This window comes from Pseudophryne corroboree, chromosome 2 (assembly GCF_028390025.1).
Source record: "Pseudophryne corroboree isolate aPseCor3 chromosome 2, aPseCor3.hap2, whole genome shotgun sequence".
NCBI classification, from domain to species: domain Eukaryota; kingdom Metazoa; phylum Chordata; class Amphibia; order Anura; family Myobatrachidae; genus Pseudophryne; species Pseudophryne corroboree.
The window spans coordinates 499,681,176-499,700,448 of NC_086445.1; the positions used below are offsets into that span (position 1 = coordinate 499,681,176).

At 47.0% G+C, this 19,273-nt stretch overlaps 1 protein-coding gene across 1 annotated transcript in view; it reads left to right on the plus strand.

Moving 5' to 3' along the window:
• RAD51D (RAD51 paralog D) overlaps nt 1-19,273 on the plus strand; it is a 278,198-nt gene that overhangs the window by 141,999 nt on the left and 116,926 nt on the right. The window contains exon 4 of the mRNA XM_063953995.1: nt 18,620-18,705. Coding sequence (XP_063810065.1) covers nt 18,624-18,705 — 82 coding nt within the window. The 5' untranslated portion in view covers nt 18,620-18,623. The remainder of the gene's footprint in view (nt 1-18,619; nt 18,706-19,273) is intronic.

The following is a 19,273-nucleotide window of genomic DNA, read 5'->3' on the forward strand; positions in this document are numbered from 1 at the left end:
CCCATCTGTTTAGTACACGTATCAGGTTGTATGATATGTGCACAGTATCCTGGTGATACTTCTCCAACTCGCATGGTCCTACTTCCTAGAGTGTACCTATACCGGAAATATTTTCCATGGTCGGCTATCTGGCGTATAAGTTCTGTGTCTATGGGCATTCTGTCGGGTCTGTATGAAAAGGTCATGGTTTGATTACTCCATGACACTTCCCAATTTCCCGGCTTTCGGGGATTGGAAATGTTAAAGCACACTAAGGACCTATCCACATGATATTGGTGGAGCTTCAAACTAGGAGGACTAGAGATATTAAACCTCTTGTCCACCGGCCTCCCACCACTTAGCTCAAGTACCTCTCCTACAGTTAAAGGGAATGGTACTAGTCCTGATTTGCTATGACCTTGAGGTACTTGAGAGCATACCCAACAGTCTGTCTGATTTAACACTTTACCCACTAAGGAGTGATAGTCACTCAATGGATGCCGGTCCATGTGAACATTAAAACTGGACTGACATTTCTTTATGCACCCATCCTCAACTATATTATCACAATGCCTACAGATGCAGTTCTCTTCAGCTAACAATCCTTCACAATTCCTTCTATTGTCAATGCTACCAGATCGTTTTCTGATACTCGCCTTTACTCGGTGATTATGTTGCTCTTGGAAATTTACGCCTGCATCCTGGTCATCAGAACCCATTCCCGATCCTTTCTCGACTTCCATGGTACTCTCACCGGAACAGACTGCTCTGGTCAACATCATGGTCAACAGGAAAATCCGGATCACAGTCTCTTGGGGCAAGTCCATCTTAGAGGAGTAAAGGAGAAAAATAAGAAAGGGGAAAGGAAATAGGAGGGAGGTGGGAACTGGAGAAAATAACAAATGGGAAAAAGAAATCTGGCTCGACAAGCTTCTGGTCTTATTATTCTCAGCGCTCAGGTGTCGTCTCAATCCTCCCTGAACAGACACTCTAGTGATACAACCTCTACCGTCTGTTCTTTATCACGGGACCTCTCTGGGTCAGTGACCTTTTTACAATGCGACGAATGGACCCAAGTCTCTCTCTCGGCAACCTTCAATGCTGTTGTGCTGGTCAATAAGACTTGATATGGTCCTTCCCATCTGTCAATAAGGCAACCTGAGCGTAGAAAATTCCGTATCATTACATAATCCCCAGGTTCAATGTCATGACAATTACTGTCTGGCAGATCAGGAATCACCAACTTTAGATTATCATTCTGATTCCTCAATTGCTTACTCATTTTAACCAAATACTTTACGGTTACTTTATTGTTGCATTTCAAATCATCCTGGGGGTTAATCATAACATGGGGTTGTCGACCAAACAGAATTTCAAAAGGAGACAGATTAAGAGGGGACCTGGGAGTGGTTCTGATGCTGTATAATACAATTGGCAAAGCTTCAGGCCATAACAGTCCTGTTTCAGTCATTACCTTGCTCAATTTATTTTTAATAGTGCTGTTTACTCTTTCCACCTTCGCACTCGCCTGGGGGCGGTACGGAGTGTGCAGCTTACTATTAATTCCCATCAACTTACACATTGTTTGAAAGACTTCACCTGTAAAATGGGTACCCCTATCACTTTCAATGATTCTAGGGATACCATACCTACACACAAATTCCTGCACAATTTTCTTTGCAGTAAATACAGCGGTATTTGTGGCCGCGGGAAATGCTTCAACCCAATTTGAGAACACATCAATACAGACCAATACATATTTTAAATTTCTACAAGGTGGCAATTGTATGAAATCAATTTGTATTACCTGGAAAGGACCATCTGTCGGAGGGATATGGGATGGCTCTGTCGGTATTGCCTTTCCGATATTCTTCCTCAAGCAGGTGAGACATGTTATCGCTCTTTTACCCGCATGGGAAGAAAATCCTGGGGCGCACCAATAAGCTCTTACCAACTTACACATTCCTCCTTTGCCTAGATGAGTCAGCCCATGTGCCTCTTCCGCTAGACTTGGAAGGTATGCTCTGGGTGCCACTGGCTTACCCTGTCCGTCTGTCCAGAGTCCTGAGGACTCCTGGCCATATCCTTTTGACCTCCAAACTGCCTTTTCCTGTGGGGAACACAAATTTTGCATTTCACACAATTTCTGTGTTTACAGTATTAAATACCATCAGTTGTGTACTGTCTGTTTGTATGGGGTTACTAGCCGCTGATTTAGCAGCTTCGTCTGCTCGGCTGTTACCAAGTGATACCGGGTCTTGGCTATATGTGTGAGCTTTACACTTGATAACAGCCACTCTGTCGGGTTCCTGTATCGCTGTTAGAAGTCTTTTGATGTGGGCTGCATGCGCTACGGGTGTGCCAGCTGCCGTCATGAAATTTCTGAGGCGCCATAGGGCCCCGAAATCATGGACTACTCCGAAGGCGTACCTAGAATCTGTGTAAATATTGGCTGATTTGCCCTTAGCCAATTCACATGCTCTGGTTAGGGCAACCAGTTCAGCAACTTGTGCTGAGTGTGGTGGGCCTAGCGGTTCCGTTTCTATGGTACCTTGGTCATCTTCGACTGCGTATCCAGTACACAAGTCTCCCGAGTCCGTCTGTCTGTGACAGCTACCGTCAGTGTAGAAAGTAAAATCTACATCTTCCAGTGGGTTGTCACTGATGTCAGGCCTTGCCGTGAAATTTTGGGTCAAATATTCCATACAATCATGCGTGTCATCCCCTGTATTAAATCCTCCACCATCACTCTCATCCTCCACCCTTTGTGCCTGTCCAGGCACACCTGGGAGATACGTTGCAGGATTTAATGCGCTGCATCTCCTTATGGTAATGTTTACGGGGGCCATCAATGCCAATTCCCATCTTGTAAACCGCGCTGATGAGACGTGTCTGGTTTGTGCCGAATTCAGTAAGGCTGACACTGCATGTGGTGTATGAATTGTGAGGTTGTGTCCTAGCACTAAATCTTCGCTCTTTGTGACTAGCAATGCTATCGCTGCAACACTTCGCAAGCATGTGGGGAGGGATCGCGCTACCGTATCTAGCTGAGCGCTATAGTAGGCTACCGGCCTGCTGGCATCACCATGCTTCTGGGTTAAGACACCTGCTGCGCACCCAGCACTCTCTGTTCCGTACAGCTCAAAGGGTTTCCCATAGTCAGGCATACCTAATGCCGGTGCCTGCGTTAGGCACTGTTTAAGTCTCTCAAATGCCATCTCAGACTCGTCTGTGTGCGAAATCCGATCAGGTTTGCTTGATGAGACCATCTCCTGCAAAGGTAGGGCTAGTATGGAAAAACCTGGGATCCAGTTACGGCAATACCCACACATTCCTAAAAATGTTCTAATCTGTTGCTGGGTTTGTGGCAGGGTCATGTCACGAATTGCTTGAATTCTATCAGCGGTAAGGTGTCTCAGTCCTTGTGTTAGACAGTGTCCCAAATACTTCCCACGGGTCTGGCATAATTGTAACTTGTCTTTGGAAACCTTGTGTCCTGTGTCTGAAAGATGAAACAGGAGTTGTTTCGTATCTCTCAGGGACGCTTCCAGTGAATCTGAACACAGCAGTAAATCATCCACATACTGTATCAATATTGATCCACTCTCTGGTTGGAAAGACTGTTAACAATCATGCAGGGCCTGTGAGAAAATACTTGGACTGTCTATGAAACCTTGTGGTAATCGAGTCCAAGTGTACTGAACTCCTCTGTATGTGAATGCGAATAAGTATTGACTGTCAGGGTGCAGAGGTACCGAGAAGAAAGCGGAGCAGAGGTCAATCACAGTGAAAAATTTGGCAGTGGGAGGGATTTGCATAAGGATGACAGCTGGATTTGGCACTACGGGGAATTGACTCTCAACTATTTTGTTGATCCCTCTTAGATCCTGCACTAATCTGTAACCCCTCCCCCCACTCTTTTTAACAGGGAAGATGGGACTATTGGCAGTGCTGGACGTTCTTACCAGAATGCCCTGTTGTAGCAAGCGCTCTATTACAGGGTAAACTCCTAACTCCACCTCTGGCTTCAGAGGGTATTGTGGGATCTTTGGAGCTATCCTACCATCTTTTACTTGCACAACTACTGGGGCTACATTTGCCATCAATCCAGTGTCTTGTCCATCCTTGGTCCAAAGTGATTCCGGTATCTGGGAAATCATTTCCTCTACCTTGGATGGACACCTATTTACAACAACAGTGTGTGACATTAATCTTGTTGGGGAGTCTAGCATATCCTGCGCTTCCTGAGCGTGGTTTTCGGGTATGTCCAAGAACACACCTTCAGGAGTACAGTATATGACGCATTCCATTTTGCACAGTAAATCTCTCCCTAGGAGATTAGTCGGAGCCGATGCAGCCAGCAGAAAAGAATGCTTGGTATGCAAAGGTCCTATCGTAATCTCTGCAGGTTTGCTTAAAGGGTAGTGCTGTACTACTCCTGTTACTCCCATGGCTGGAATTGTTTTACCAGTGGTTCTCATGCCCACGGTCGAATTTATCACTGACTTGGCCGCCCCCGTATCTACAAGGAAATTTAGAGATTTACCAGCTACATCAATTGTGACCTCGGGTTCACTTCCAAGGCTCGCAATTAATTTTACTGGCTGCAGATTACAGGTGTGGCCCCGCCCCTATGGTGCGTGGTGACCTCCCTGCATTGCGCTGGCAGCTATTACCTGTGAAGGGGGTAAATGGGAACTATCAGTGACTTGCCAGTCTCTTTTTGGGGGATACCTTTTTGTTTCCCCTGCGTGTGGCTCATAACTCCGTCTCTGCGGTCCTTGATCCCAATTTCGTGTGTCATGTCGTTGTCTAGGGGGTTGATATGATTTTTGTGCATTTTTCGATCTACAGTTTCGTGCAAAATGTCCCTCTTTATGACAGTAATAACAAGTTACCACATTTGACTTACCCACAGGGGTCGGAGATTTATACTGAGGTGGCCTTGTGGTCAGGGCCTGTTTACTTACGGCCATTAACTTATCACTTTGTGACTCCCTGTGTCTGGTGATATTCCGATCATGATCAATAGCGGCCTCTCTCAAAGTAGCCACCGACAGACCTCGCCAACATGGTTGGATGGTCTGTACCCTCGTCCTCAATACTTCCTTTAAACCATCCATTAACACAGATACTGCTACTTCTCTATGATTCACATTTGTCTTAATGTCTTCTATGCCTGTATACTTAGCCATATCCTGTAGTGCCCGATGAAAATAATCAGCAGCTGTTTCTCCCTCTTTTTGTTTGATGGAGAAAATTTTGTTCCATTTGGCAACAGCTGGAAAATACTCTTTTAACTGTAAATTTATTCTCTTTACATTATCTTGGTTGTACAATGTCGCTGAGTCGACATTGGAGGGTAAACATGACCTCAGCAATATCTGCCAGTCTTTGTTATTGGGCTCCACAGTATTTCCTAGCTCTCTAATGTATTTCTGGCTTGCAACTAGATCTTTCCTAGGATCAGGGAATTCAGACACCATTGATCTTAATTCCATTCGGGAAAAGGGGCAGTGCATGGCCATGTGTCTGAGAGGAGTGACTCCTAAAGTGTCAGTTTTCCCATTTGGCACTGCAATTACCCTAACGGGATTAAGTTCAATAACATCATTCTGAGTAGATTCTACAACATGTGGTAAAATGGTTTCAGCATAGTGTATGGTGCCGTACTTACCAGTTGATACGACCTCACCTGTCCCTCCACTAGGGGCCTTTGATACTGCTCTTACTGGTTGGGACATGCCCACTGTTGTTTCTGCTATGGTGGCTGCTAGAGAGAGTGCCGATATTGTTGTTGGCTCATCCTCTTGGTCACAATCCTGGGGAAAGTTTAAAACAGGGTACAGCTTGCACGGGTTAATATTAGCATCAACAATCTTGGTTACATTATTCTTAACATTTATACAGTTACTAAGTGCATGTTTATCATTCACCAGTGTGCCATTCTCTGTAACCACCTTCTCTCCCGTTATGTATGGTGGTGGTGGCGCGGTGGCTATCAGTTTTCTGATAGGGTTAGATCCAGCCGCTTGAGCCAATCCTCTTTGTATTTCACCTTCCTGTTGCCATAACTGTAAATAATCATAATGTTTGATCCGTCTCTTTGCAGATTTAATGAGACATATCCTTCTCCTTAGATTTTGTAACACCTCGGGACTAAAACTGCCTACCCGTGGGAACTTCTCCCCATCATGCACAGTCATTCTTTCCCATTCATCGCACAAAACCTCTGTGTGTGAACCGTATTTCTCACCCATTACATACCTTGCCGACCCGATTGGTCGGTTTACTAAGTCAACCCGAACCGAGGTTGATCGCCCCCTACCTGAACAACTGGCCCCCATCTTTGCAGGTGTTGCTTTCACTACCTCTGACCTTCAAATCAGGGTCTTCAGCGAACCCTTACAAAAACCAAGATGTCCGGGGTAGGCCGGCGGAGGAAGTTTACCGAGTACCTCCACTCACTCGCCCACGTCGACCAATACGCCCACACACTGCCTTAGCGCTTACGTACTCGACCTAGGGCCCTTGCGACCTGAACCTCTATTTACTGGAACATGTGGGTGTGATCCGAAGAGCACTTAACCCATCCCAGTAACTATTGGTTGTTAGAGAGTTCCCGAGTGACCAGCGAACCTCCCTTAAAATAAAAAAAATTACACAAATCACGTTAGAATGTACAAATAGCGTTTATGACCCCTCTAGCGTACGCAAATGGTACTGGGTCAAGTTACTAACTAATGCACACAATTACGTGCGGTACAATCGTTCTGCACATAAGCAACTAATCTTATGTGCGGAGCGACCAGTGGAATCGAAAATTGTGGCTGCGAATTCCTTCAGCCAGAGCTTAATGGCCTATATGGGTACCGCACCAACCCTTCCTGGTGTTGTGCTCCTTTACTCTTTATCTATAGCGGACTTCTTAGTCTGCTGTACCTAGACCTCCTGGTCTGTCTGGACCTCCTGGTCTGTGCTACAGTAGACCTCCTGGTCTGTTATAATCTAATGCTCTTATTTTAAATGTTTAACAAGGGATGCCTCCCAAGCCACCGTGCCGTCACTTACACGTATGTACCTCACGAGAACTCGATGATTTCATGTGGTTCAACCCCAAAATTTTAGAAACATATATATATACACACTCTTTCACCTCATATACTCTTTACTTTCGTTTCTGCGCAGAAATCCCTTTCATTCAGTATCGGAGGCTAATCCCGAGGAGTTGCAACTAGAGAAGGATCTATTCGCTTAAAATTTTGGACACTGAGATTGATTTGCGCTATTATCGCGTTGCCTCCTTATCGCCTAACTAAAACAATACTATCGTGTTATTTGTATTATGTGGGCGTACCCAGACGCTCCGTTGCGTAATATACGCTCCGTGCGTCGGCCCTTGCGTCGTGTACGCTAGTCCCGCCCTTTGTTAGAGACACATGTACGCAAGCCAGGTATATCCACAGAAATACAATTAACACGTTTATATCAATGTAGATGATCTTCAACTAATCATTTACTGAACACCACACAGAACTTCCTTGTATCTTAGGCAAGCCGTGCGCGTGTTTTACAAATTACTCCTTAACGTATTAATTTTACTTTTAACTACCAATAGCAGCAAATCTTTCTCAGCACGTTATCAATTGTGAATTGGCAAACAGGGAAATGAGGTGTGAAAATACACAAATGAAAAAAAGAAATACAGGTGTGTGCGTGCGTGTGTGTGTACGCAAAACAGAAATAAACAGTTTTAAAAGACAATAGCATACTGTTCTTACCTTCCGGTTCCGGATTCCACCAGCACTCCTACAGCGTAGCGAAACAGACTCTTATCTAGCCAGCACTACTGTATCCCGATACGAAGGGATACTGCCTTCCCGCCCTTGCTGACAGATAAAGTCTGTGTTCGCTGGTGCGGATATGTGGAGGACGGACGAGCCGCCAATTGATAAAGCTAACTATTTATCTTATTACATTCACTATAAAATGGGTAAGAGACTCAGTACGCAATTGGCGTATGGGGTACCGTAAGGGTACGCACTTAGCGTAGCAGACGCTTAGCCGTGGTCGAGACGCACATGCGACACGCTCGCTCACAACTTAACGCGTGGTGTCGAGCACGCTATAGGCGGCCGACTAGCGTAGCGTACGCTCGTGACCACGAGGAGAACACGAGCGGCGCAGACGCTCACGGGATGACACTCAGTAAAACTTGTATGCAACACAGTGAAAGATTGAGTTTGTACTGTAAACCTTGGTTTTGTAATGTGAGCACAATGCAATGCTAATTAACCTCTATTGTATGAAAGCCTCTTGAGCGATTGAGACACTCTGAATACTCTCAGCAATGTAATAAACACACAATACCTTGCTAAGGTTCCAACACCTTTACTAACAATATCTAGCTATGTAAAAAAGAAATAATAAGAATTTACTTACCGATAATTCTATTTCTCGGAGTCCGTAGTGGATGCTGGGGTTCCTGAAAGGACCATGGGGAATAGCGGCTCCGCAGGAGACAGGGCACAAAAAGTAAAGCTTTAGGATCAGGTGGTGTGCACTGGCTCCTCCCCCTATGACCCTCCTCCAAGCCTCAGTTAGGATACTGTGCCCGGACGAGCGTACACAATAAGGAAGGATTTTGAATCCCGGGTAAGACTCATACCAGCCACACCAATCACACTGTACAACCTGTGATCTGAACCCAGTTAACAGTATGATAACAGCGGAGCCTCTGAAAAGATGGCTCACGACAATAATAACCCGATTTTTGTAACTATGTACAAGTATTGCAGATAATCCGCACTTGGGATGGGCGCCCAGCATCCACTACGGACTCCGAGAAATAGAATTATCGGTAAGTAAATTCTTATTTTCTCTATCGTCCTAGTGGATGCTGGGGTTCCTGAAAGGACCATGGGGATAATACCAAAGCTCCCAAACGGGCGGGAGAGTGCGGATGACTCTGCAGCACCGAATGAGAGAACTCCAGGTCCTCCTTAGCCAGGGTATCAAATTTGTAGGATTTTACCAACGTGTTTGCCCCTGACTAAATAGCCGCTCGGCAAAGTTGTAAAGCCGAGACCCCTCGGGCAGCCGCCCAAGATAAGCCCACCTTCCTTGTGGAATGGGCATTTACATATTTTGGCTGTGGCAGGCCTGCCACAGAATGTGCAAGCTGAATTGTATTACACATCCAACTAGCAATAGTCTGCTTAGAAGCAAGAGCACCCAGTTTGTTGGGTGCATACAGGATAACAGCAAGTCAGTTTTCCTGACTCCAGCCGTCCTGGAACCTATATTTACAGGGCCCTGACAACATCTAGCAACCTGGAGTCCTCCAAGTCCCTAGTAGGCGCAAGGCACCAAAATAATCTGGTTCAGGTGAAACACTGACACCACCTTAGGGAGAGAACTGGGGACGAGTCCGCAGCTCTGCCCTGTCCAAATGGACAACCAGATATGGGCTTTTTTGAGAAAAAAACCACCAATTTGACACTCGCCTGATCCAGGCCAGGGCCAAGAGCATGGTCACTTTTCATGTGAGATGCTTCAAATCCACAGATTTGACTGGTTTTAAACCAATGTGATTTGAGGAATCCCAGAACTACGTTGAGATCCCACAGTGCCACTGGAGGCACAAAAGGGGGTTGTATATGCAATACTCCCTTGACAAACTTCTGGACTTCAGGAACTGAAGCCACTTCTTTCTGGAAGAAAATCGACAGGGCCGAAATTTGAACCTTAATGGACCCCAATTTGAGGCCCATAGACACTCCTGTTTGCAGGAAATGCAGGAATCGACCGAGTTGAAATTTCTTCGTGGGGCCTTTCTGGCCTCACACCACGCAACATATTTTTGCCACATGTGGTGATAATGTTGTGCGGTCACCTCCTTTCTGGCTTTGACCAGGGTAGGAATGACCTCTTCCGGAATGCCTTTTTCCCTTAGGATCCGGCGTTCCACCGCCATGCCGTCAAACGCAGCTGCGGTAAGTCTTGGAACAGACATGGTACTTGCTGAAACAAGTCCCTTCTTAGCGGCAGAGGCCATAAGTCCTCTGTGAGCATCTCTTGAAGTTCCGGGTACCAAGTCCTTCTTGGCCAATCCGGAGCCATGAGTATAGTTCTTACTCCTCTACGTCTTATAAGTCTCAGTACCTTAGGTATGAGAAGCAGAGGATGGAACACATACACCGACTGGTACATCCATGGTGTTACCAGAACGTCCACAGCTATTGCCTGAGGGTCTCTTAACCTGGCGCAATACCTGTCCCGTTTTTTGTTCAGACGGGACGCCATCATGTCCACCTTTGGTATTTCCCAACGGTTTACAATCATGTGGAAAACTTCCCGATGAAGTTTCCACTCTGCCGGGTGGAGGTCGTGCCTGCTGAGGAAGTCTGCTTCCCAGTTTCCATTCCCGGAATGAAACACTGCTGACAGTGCTATCACATGATTTTCCGCCCAGCGAAAAGTCCTTGCAGTTTTTGCCATTGCCCTCCTGCTTCTTGTGTCGCCCTGTCTATTTACGTGGGCGACTGCCGTGATGTTTTTCCCACTGGATCAATACCGGCTGACCTTGAAGCAGAGGTCTTGCTAAGCTTAGAGTATTATAAATTTACCCTTAGCTCCAGTATATTTATGTGGAGAAAAGTCTCCAGACTTGATCACACTCCCTGGAAATTTTTTCCTTGTGTGACTGCTCCCCAGCCTCTCGGGCTGGCCTCCGTGGTCACCAGCATCCAATCCTGAATGCCGAATCTGCGGCCCTCTAGATGATGAGCACTCTGTAACCACCACAGGAGAGACACCCTTGTCCTTGGATATAGGGTTATCCGCTGATGCATCTGAAGATGCGATCCGGACCATTTGTCCAGCAGATCCCACTGAAAAATTCTTGCGTGAAATCTGCCGAATGGAATTGCTTCGTAGGAAGTCACCATCTTTACCAGGACCCTTGTGCAATGATGCACTGATTTTAGGAGGTTCCTGACTAGCTCGGATAACTCCCTGGCTTTCTCTTCCGGGAGAAACACCTTTTTCTGGACTGTGTCCAGAATCATCCCTAGGCACAGCAGACTTGTCGTCGGGATCAGCTGCGATTTTGGAGTATTTAGAATCCACCCGTGCTGTTGTAGCAGTATCCGAGATAGTGCTACTCCGACCTCCAACTGTTCCCTGGACTTTGCCCTTATCAGGAGATCGTCCAAGTAAGGGATAATTAAGACGCCTTTTCTTCTAAGAAGAATCATCATTTCGGCCATTACCTTGGTAAAGACCCGGGGTGCCGTGGACAATCCAAACGGCAGCGTCTGAAACAGATAGTGACAGTTCTGTACCACGAACCTGAGGTACCCTTAGTGAGAAGGGCAAATTTTGGACATGGAGGTAAGCATCCCTGATGTCTCGGGACACTATATATAGTCCCCTTCTTCCTGGTTCGTTATCACTGCTCTGAGTGACTCCATCTTGATTTGAACCTTTGTAAGTGTTCAAATTTTTTTAGATTTAGAATAGGTCTCACCTAGCCTTCTGGCTTCAGTACCACAATATAATGTGGAATAATACCCCTTTTCTTGTTGTAGGAGGGGTAATTTGATTATCACCTGCTGGGAATACAGCTTGTGAATTGTTTCCCATACTGCCTCCTTGTCGGAGGGAGACCTTGGTAAACCAGACTTCAGGAGCCTGCGAAGGGGAAACGTCTCGACATTCCAATCTGTACCCCTGGGATACTACATGTAGGATCCAGGGGTCCTGTACGGTCCCAGCGTCATGCTGAGAGCTTGGCAGAAGCGGTGGAACGCTTCTGTTCCTGGGAATGGGCTGCCTGCTGCAGTCTTCTTCCCTTTCCTCTATCCCTGGGCAGATATGACTCTTATAGGGACGAAAGGACTGAGGCTGAAAAGACGGTGTCTTTTTCTGCAGAGATGTGACTTAGGGTAAAAACGGTGGATTTTCCAGCAGTTGCCGTGGCCACCAGGTCCGATGGACCGACCCCAAATAACTCCTCTTCCTTTATACGGCAATACACCTTTGTGCCGTTTGGAATCTGCATCACCTGACCACTGTCGTGTCCATAAACATCTTCTGGCAGATATGGACATCGCACTTACTCTTGATGCCAGAGTGCAAATATCCCTCTGTGCATCTCGCATATATAGAAAATGCATCCTTTAAATGCTCTATAGTCAATAAAATACTGTCCCTGTCAAGGGTATCAATATTTTTAGTCAGGGAATCCGACCAAGCCACCCCAGCTCTGCACATCCAGGCTGAGGCGATCGCTGGTCGCAGTATAACACCAGTATGTGTGTATATACTTTTTATGATATTTTCCAGCCTCCTGTCAGCTGGCTCCTTGAGGACGGCCCTATCTATAGACGGTACCGCCACTTGTTTTGATAAGCGTGTGAGCGCCTTATCCACCCTAAGGGGTGTTTCCCAACGCGCCCTAACTTCTGGCGGGAAAGGGTATACCGCCCATAATTTTCTATCGGGGGGAACCCACGCATCATCACACACTTCATTTAATTTATCTGATTCAGGAAAAACTACGGTAGTTTTTTCACATCCCACATAATACCCTCTTTTGTGGTACTTGTAGTATCAGAAATATGTAACACCTCCTTCATTGCCCTTAACGTGTGGCCCTAATAAGGAATACGTTTGTTTATTCACCGTCGACACTGGATTCAGTGTCCGTGTCTGTGTCTGTGTCGACCGACTAAAGTAAACGGGCATTTTAAAACCCCTGACGGTGTTTCTGAGACCTCTGGACCGGTACTAATTGTTTGTCGGCCGTCTCATGTCGTCAACCGACCTTGCAGCGTGTTGACATTATCACGTAATTCCCTAAATAAGCCATCCATTCCGGTGTCGACTCCCTAGAGAGTGACATCACCATTACAGGCAATTGCTCCGCCTCCTCACCAACATCGTCCTCATACATGTCGACACACACGTACCGACACACAGCACACACACAGGGAATGCTCTGATAGAGGACAGGACCCACTAGCCCTTTGGAGAGACAGAGGGAGAGTTTGCCAGCACACACCAAAAACGCTATAATTATATAGGGACAACCTTATATAAGTGTTTTCCCTTATAGCATCTTTTATATATTTCTAACGCCAAATTAGTGCCCCCCCCTCTCTGTTTTAACCCTGTTTCTGTAGTGCAGTGCAGGGGAGAGCCTGGGAGCCTTCCCTTCAGCCTTTCTGTGAGGGAAAATGGCGCTGTGTGCTGAGGAGATAGGCCCCGCCCCTTTTTCGGCGGGCTCGTCTCCCGCTCTTTAATGGATTCTGGCAGGGGTTAAATATCTCCATATAGCCCCCGGAGGCTATATGTGAGGTATTTTTAGCCAAAAAAGGTTTTCATTTGCCTCCCAGGGCGCCCCCCTCCCAGCGCCCTGCACCCTCAGTGACTGCCGTGTGAAGTGTGCTGAGAGGAAATGGCGCACAGCTGCAGTGCTGTGCGCTACCTTAAGAAGACTGAGGAGTCTTCTGCCGCCGATTCTGGACCTCTTCTCGTTTCAGCATCTGCAAGGGGGCCGGCGGCGAGGCTCCGGTGACCATCCAGGCTGTACCTGTGATCGTCCCTCTGGAGCTAATGTCCAGTAGCCAAAGAAGCCAATCCATCCTGCACGCAGGTGAGTTCACTTCTTCTCCCCTAAGTCCCTCGTTGCAGTGATCCTGTTGCCAGCAGGACTCACTGTAAAATAAAAAACCTAAGCTAAACTTTTCTAAGCAGCTCTTTAGGAGAGCCACCTAGATTGCACCCTTCTCGGCCGGGCACAAAAATCTAACTGAGGCTTGGAGGAGGGTCATAGGGGGAGGAGCCAGTGCACACCACCTGATCCTAAAGCTTTACTTTTTGTGCCCTGTCTCCTGCGGAGCCGCTATTCCCCATGGTCCTTTCAGGAACCCCAGCATCCACTAGGACGATAGAGAAAAACAGTTAACAGTTCATACACTACAGGCTAACATCAATATCTAAGCAGAATAACTACACATAAATATACAATATCGTCACAATCTTATACAATAACAGAGAGAGAGAATATGGCAAATACAGTCAGAGATTTAGAATGGTCACAGAGAATAACTTACACACACTGGGGAATGATCGCTGCGCAGTCCTGGTACCAGCTCCGAGTTAGTCAAGATGAAAACCGTTTGTGGAGAGAAGACTGAGCTGGCCAGGCTGGCTGTCCTTATATACACTGCGTACAGTATACTACAAAGGGACCTACAATCTCATTGTTCATTGGACACAGGAATGTCTCCTCGCATCATAACAAAAGGTCATTGGTTAGTTTGAACAGGTGGGCTGTGACTATATCAAACTGCTCAGGTGGGAGGGAATCTCAGAATTCCCGCCGCATGGATAATGAACCGCAAATCTAGTAAATGTCCAGAAACTACTAATAGACATAACTATACGCAGGAGCGGTTAATCTTTACCTAACCAGCACCGGATTGTTTCTAATAAAATGTTCTTTAGTTAGGTACCAAACACCACTGCTCAAACCCTGTCTGACCCTTCATATCATGCAAAGAGGAATTTCTCTGTCCAGCGACCAGTTACATTAAACAAACTTACAGTCATTATTAAGGGGCACATTATCTATAAAACATACTATTTGGTTTTATTATTTAACGATTGAGTCGCCCGCTAGACGCACACAAACTCTACCGTAAATGCACATACCACGCGCTCAAGCGCACGGCCGTGGAGGCGCCGTCACGCAGCTGCGAATATGCGCACGCACGGGAGAGAATGTGCACGTGCAGCGGGCCAGCGCATGAGGTGAATATATGGCAACGTGTAGCATGATATTTTTCCGACTTTGACACTAAGCTCTAGAATAAACGCTATGTCTATTTCTGCTAGGCGGCTCTTGTGGACCCGACAGTGGACGGGAGACGCCGACTCCAAGCGGCATATGGAGTCATTGCCTTACAAGGGGGAGGAGTTGTTTGGAGAAGGCCTCTCGGTCTTAGTCTCTACTGCTACGGCCGGTAAATCGAATTTTTTACCTTATGTTCCCCCGCAGCATTCTAAGAAGGTACCACATTATCAAATGTAGTCCTTTCGTTCCAATAAAAACAAGAAGGTACGAGGATCGTCCTTCGTTGCCTGAGGTAAAGGCAAGGGGAAAAAGCTGCACTCAGCTAGTTCCCAGGAGCAGAAGTCCTCCCCTACTTCCGCAAAGTCCACAGCATGACGCTGGGGCTTTCCGGGGGGGGGGGGGGGGGGGGGGTCAGATCAAGTGGGGGCACGTCTTTGTCTTTTCAGCCACATCTGGGTTCAATTACAGGTGGATCCCTGGGCAATAGAGATTGTTTCCCAGGGATACAGACTGGAGTTCGAAGACATGCCCCCTCGCCGGTTTTTCAAATCGGCTCTGCCGGCTTCCCCGTCAGAGAGGGAGCTAGTGTTAGCGGCAATTCACAAATTGTACATTCAACAGATGATCAAGGTTCCTCATCTCCAGCAAGGAGAGGGTTATTATTCATCCCTGTTTGTGGTACCGAAACCGGACGGTTCGGTCAGACCCATTCTAAATCTAAAATCCCTGAACCTGTACTTGAAGAGGTTCAAGTTCAAAATGGAATCGCTCAGAATAGTCATCGCCAGCCTGGAGGGGAGGGGAGTGGATGGTGTCCCTGGACATAAAGGATGCGTACCTTCATGTTCCGGTTTTCCCCTCTCACCAGGCGTTTCTGAGATTTGCAGTACAGGATTGTCACTACCAATTTCAGATGTTGCCGTTTGGTCTTTCCACGGCCCCGAGAATTTTCTCCAAGGTAATGGCGGAAATGATGGTGCTCCTGCGCAAGCAGGGAGTCACAATTATCCCGTACTTGGACGATCTCCTTATAAAGGCGAGATCTCGGGAGAAGTTGCTGGACAGCGTGTCTCTGTCCATGAAGACGTTGCAGATGCACGGCTGGATTCTCAATTTACCGAAATCCCAGCTAGTACCTGCAACGCGTCTGACCTTTTTGGGCCTGATTCTAGACACAGACCAAAAAAGAGTTTTTCTTCCGGTGGAAAGGGCTCAGGAGCTCATAGCCCTGGTCAGGAACCTTTTAAAGCCAAAAAAGGTTTCTGTGCATCATTGCACAAAGGTTCTGGGGAAGATGGTGGCTTCATACGAGGCCATCCCCTTCGGCAGGTTCCATGCGAGGACTTTCCAATGGGACCTATTGGACAAATGGTCCGGGTCCCATCTACATATGCAGGAACGGATCACCCTGTCTCCCAGGGCCAGGGTATCTCTCCTGTGGTGGCTGCACAGTGCTCACCTCCTAGAGGGTCGCAGGTTCAGCGTTCAGGACTGGATCCTGGTGACCACAGACGCGAGCCTCCGAGGTTGGGGGGCTGTCGCACTGGGAAGAAATTTCCAAGGTCTCTGGTCAAGCCTAGAGACTTGTCTCCACATCAATGTCCTGGAGTTAAGGGCCATTTACAACGCCCTACGCCAGGCGGAGGAGTGGCTTCAGAACAAACCGGTTCTGATTCAGTCGGACAATATCACGGCAGTGGCTATGTAAACCGCCAAGGCGGCACAAGGAGCAGAGTGGCCATGGCAGAGGCGACCAGGATTCTGCGCTGGGCGGAAGGCCATGTAAGCGCACGGTCAGCAGTGTTCATTCCGGGGGTGGACAACTGGGAGGCGGACTTCCTCAGCAGGCACGACCTGCATCCGGGAGAGTGGGGACTTCATCAAGAAGTCTTCACACAGATCGTGGATCGGTGGGGACTGCCTCAAATAGACATGATGGCGTCCCGTCTCAATAAAAAGCTAAAGAGGTATTGCGCCAGGTCAAGAGACCCTCAGGCGGTAGCGGAAGACGCTCTGGTGACACCATGGGTGTTCAGATCGGTCTATGTGTTTCCTCCTCTGCCTCTCATACCCAAGGTGTTGAGATTAATAAGACTAAGAAGGGTCAGAACAATTCTCATTGTTCCAGATTGGCCAAGGAGGACTTGGTATCCGGATCTGCAAGAGTTGCTCACAGAAGATCTGTGGCCTCTTCCTCTAAGGCAGGACCTGCTGCAGCAGGGGCCCTGTCTGTTCCAAGACTTACCGCGGCTGCGTTTGACGGCATGGCGGTTGAACGCCGGATCCTAGCTGAAAAAGGGATTCCGGAGGAGGTCATTCCTACCCGATCAAGGCTAGGGAGGATGTGACATCGAAACATTATCACCGTATATGGCGGAAATATGTTTCTTGGTGTGAGGCCAGAGCTGCTCCTACGGAGGAGTTTCATTTGGGCCGTCTGCTTCACTTCCTTCAAACGGGAGTGAATTTGGGCCTAAAATTAGGGTCCATAAAGGTCCAAATTTCGGCCTTCTCCATTTTCTTTCAAAAAGAATTGACTTCTCTTCCTGAAGTACAGACTTTTGTGAAGGGAGTGCTGCATATTCAGCCTCCCTTAGTACCTCCGGTGGCGCCTTGGGATCTTAACGTGGTATTAAGTTTCCTCAAGTCACCTTGGTTTGAACCACTCAAAACAGTGGAGTTGAAATTCCTCACTTGGAAAGTGGTCATGTTGTTGGCCTTAGCTTCTGCAAGGCGTGTTTCGGAATTAGCGGCTTTATCATATAAAAGCCCATACCTGATTTTTCACGTGGATAGGGCAGAGTCGTGCCTGTGGCTACACGGGACTTGGAGGACTCCGAGTCCCTGGATGTGGTCAGGGCTTTGAAGATTTACGTGACCAGAACAGCTAGGATCAGGAAGACTGAAACTCTGTTTGTTCTGTATGCGGCCAACAAGGTTGGCGCTCCTGCTTCAAAGCAGACAATTGCTCGCTGGATCTGTAACACGATCTAGCAGGCGCATTCTACGGCAGGATTGCCATTGCCTAAATCGGTTAAGGCCCATTCCACAAGGAAGGTGGGCTCTTCTTGGGTGGCTGCCCGAGGGGTCTCGGCACTACAACTGTGCCGAGCTGCTACTTGGACGGGGTCAAACACCTTTGCAAAATTCTATAAGTTTGATACCCTGGCTGAGGAGGACCTCTTGTTTGCTCAATCGGTGCTGCAGAGTCATCCGCACTCTCCCGCCCGTTTGGGAGCTTTTGTATAATCCCCACGGTCCTTACGGAGTCCCCAGCATCCTCTAGGACGTTAGAAAAAATAGGATTTTACTTACCGGTAAATCTATTTCTCGTAGTCCGTAGAGGATGCTGGGCGCCCGTCCCATGTGCGGACTTCTTCTGCAAGACTTGTATATAGTTATTGCTTACATAAGGGTTATGTTATAGTTGGTCGGTCTTGAACTGAGGCTATGTTACTTTATCATACTGTTAACTGGGTAGTTTATCACAAGTTATATGGTGTGGCTGGTAAGAATCTCGCCCTTAGGTTACATAAATCCTTTCCTCGTACTGTTCATATCCTCTGGGCACAGTTTCTCTAACTGAGGTCTGGAGGAGGGACATAGAGGGAGGAGCCAGTGCACACCCAGAATCCAAAGCTTTCTTAAAGTGCCCTATCTCCTGCAGAGCCCGTCTATTCCCCATGGTCCTTACGGAGTCCCCAGCATCCTCTACGGACTACGAGAAATAGATTTACCGGTAAGTAAAATCCTATTTTTATGCTTTTTACCTACCAGAGCAATGGTAATCTTGCGGGAGGGACTTTGTCCTGGACTAACATCTGATATAATCTCTGTATTGAAAACAAACCACGTAAAAACAGGTAATGTAGTCTACGGAGAGTTTGGAATTCTTGTTTGTTAAGCTTTACATCTAAAACCCTTTTTTTTATTTTTAAGTATAGTTCCAGTGGGTGTGGTATAGCACATGGACAGTTAAAAGATAGACAGTCATTAGGTAGACACCATATGGTTGACAGTCAAAAGTCAGACAGGGTCAAAAGTCAGACACCAAAAAATAAATATTTTTTTAAGTTGTTTTTGTTTTGTTTTTTAAACATTTTTAACACAAATTTGGTGAAATTTGTCCCCTTGCGGGCTCGATGTTTCTCTTCATTCGCCACAACTCTACTAAAAGGTAATAGTTTGTGACATGGATAGTAAATGAGGCAAAAGTTGTAAAAAAAAAAAAAAACTTTTTTTTTTAAATTGTCTGACTTTTGACCCTGTCTGACTTTTCACTGTCGACAATATGGTGTCTACCTAATGGCGGTCTATCTTTTAACGGTCTGTCTATAGACTGGAACCCAGTTTCAGTTTAGTAGTGTGAAGTTTAATGTTGTACTTCTATTATACCTGTGCCCATAGTTGATTAACAAACTTTGGCAAAAA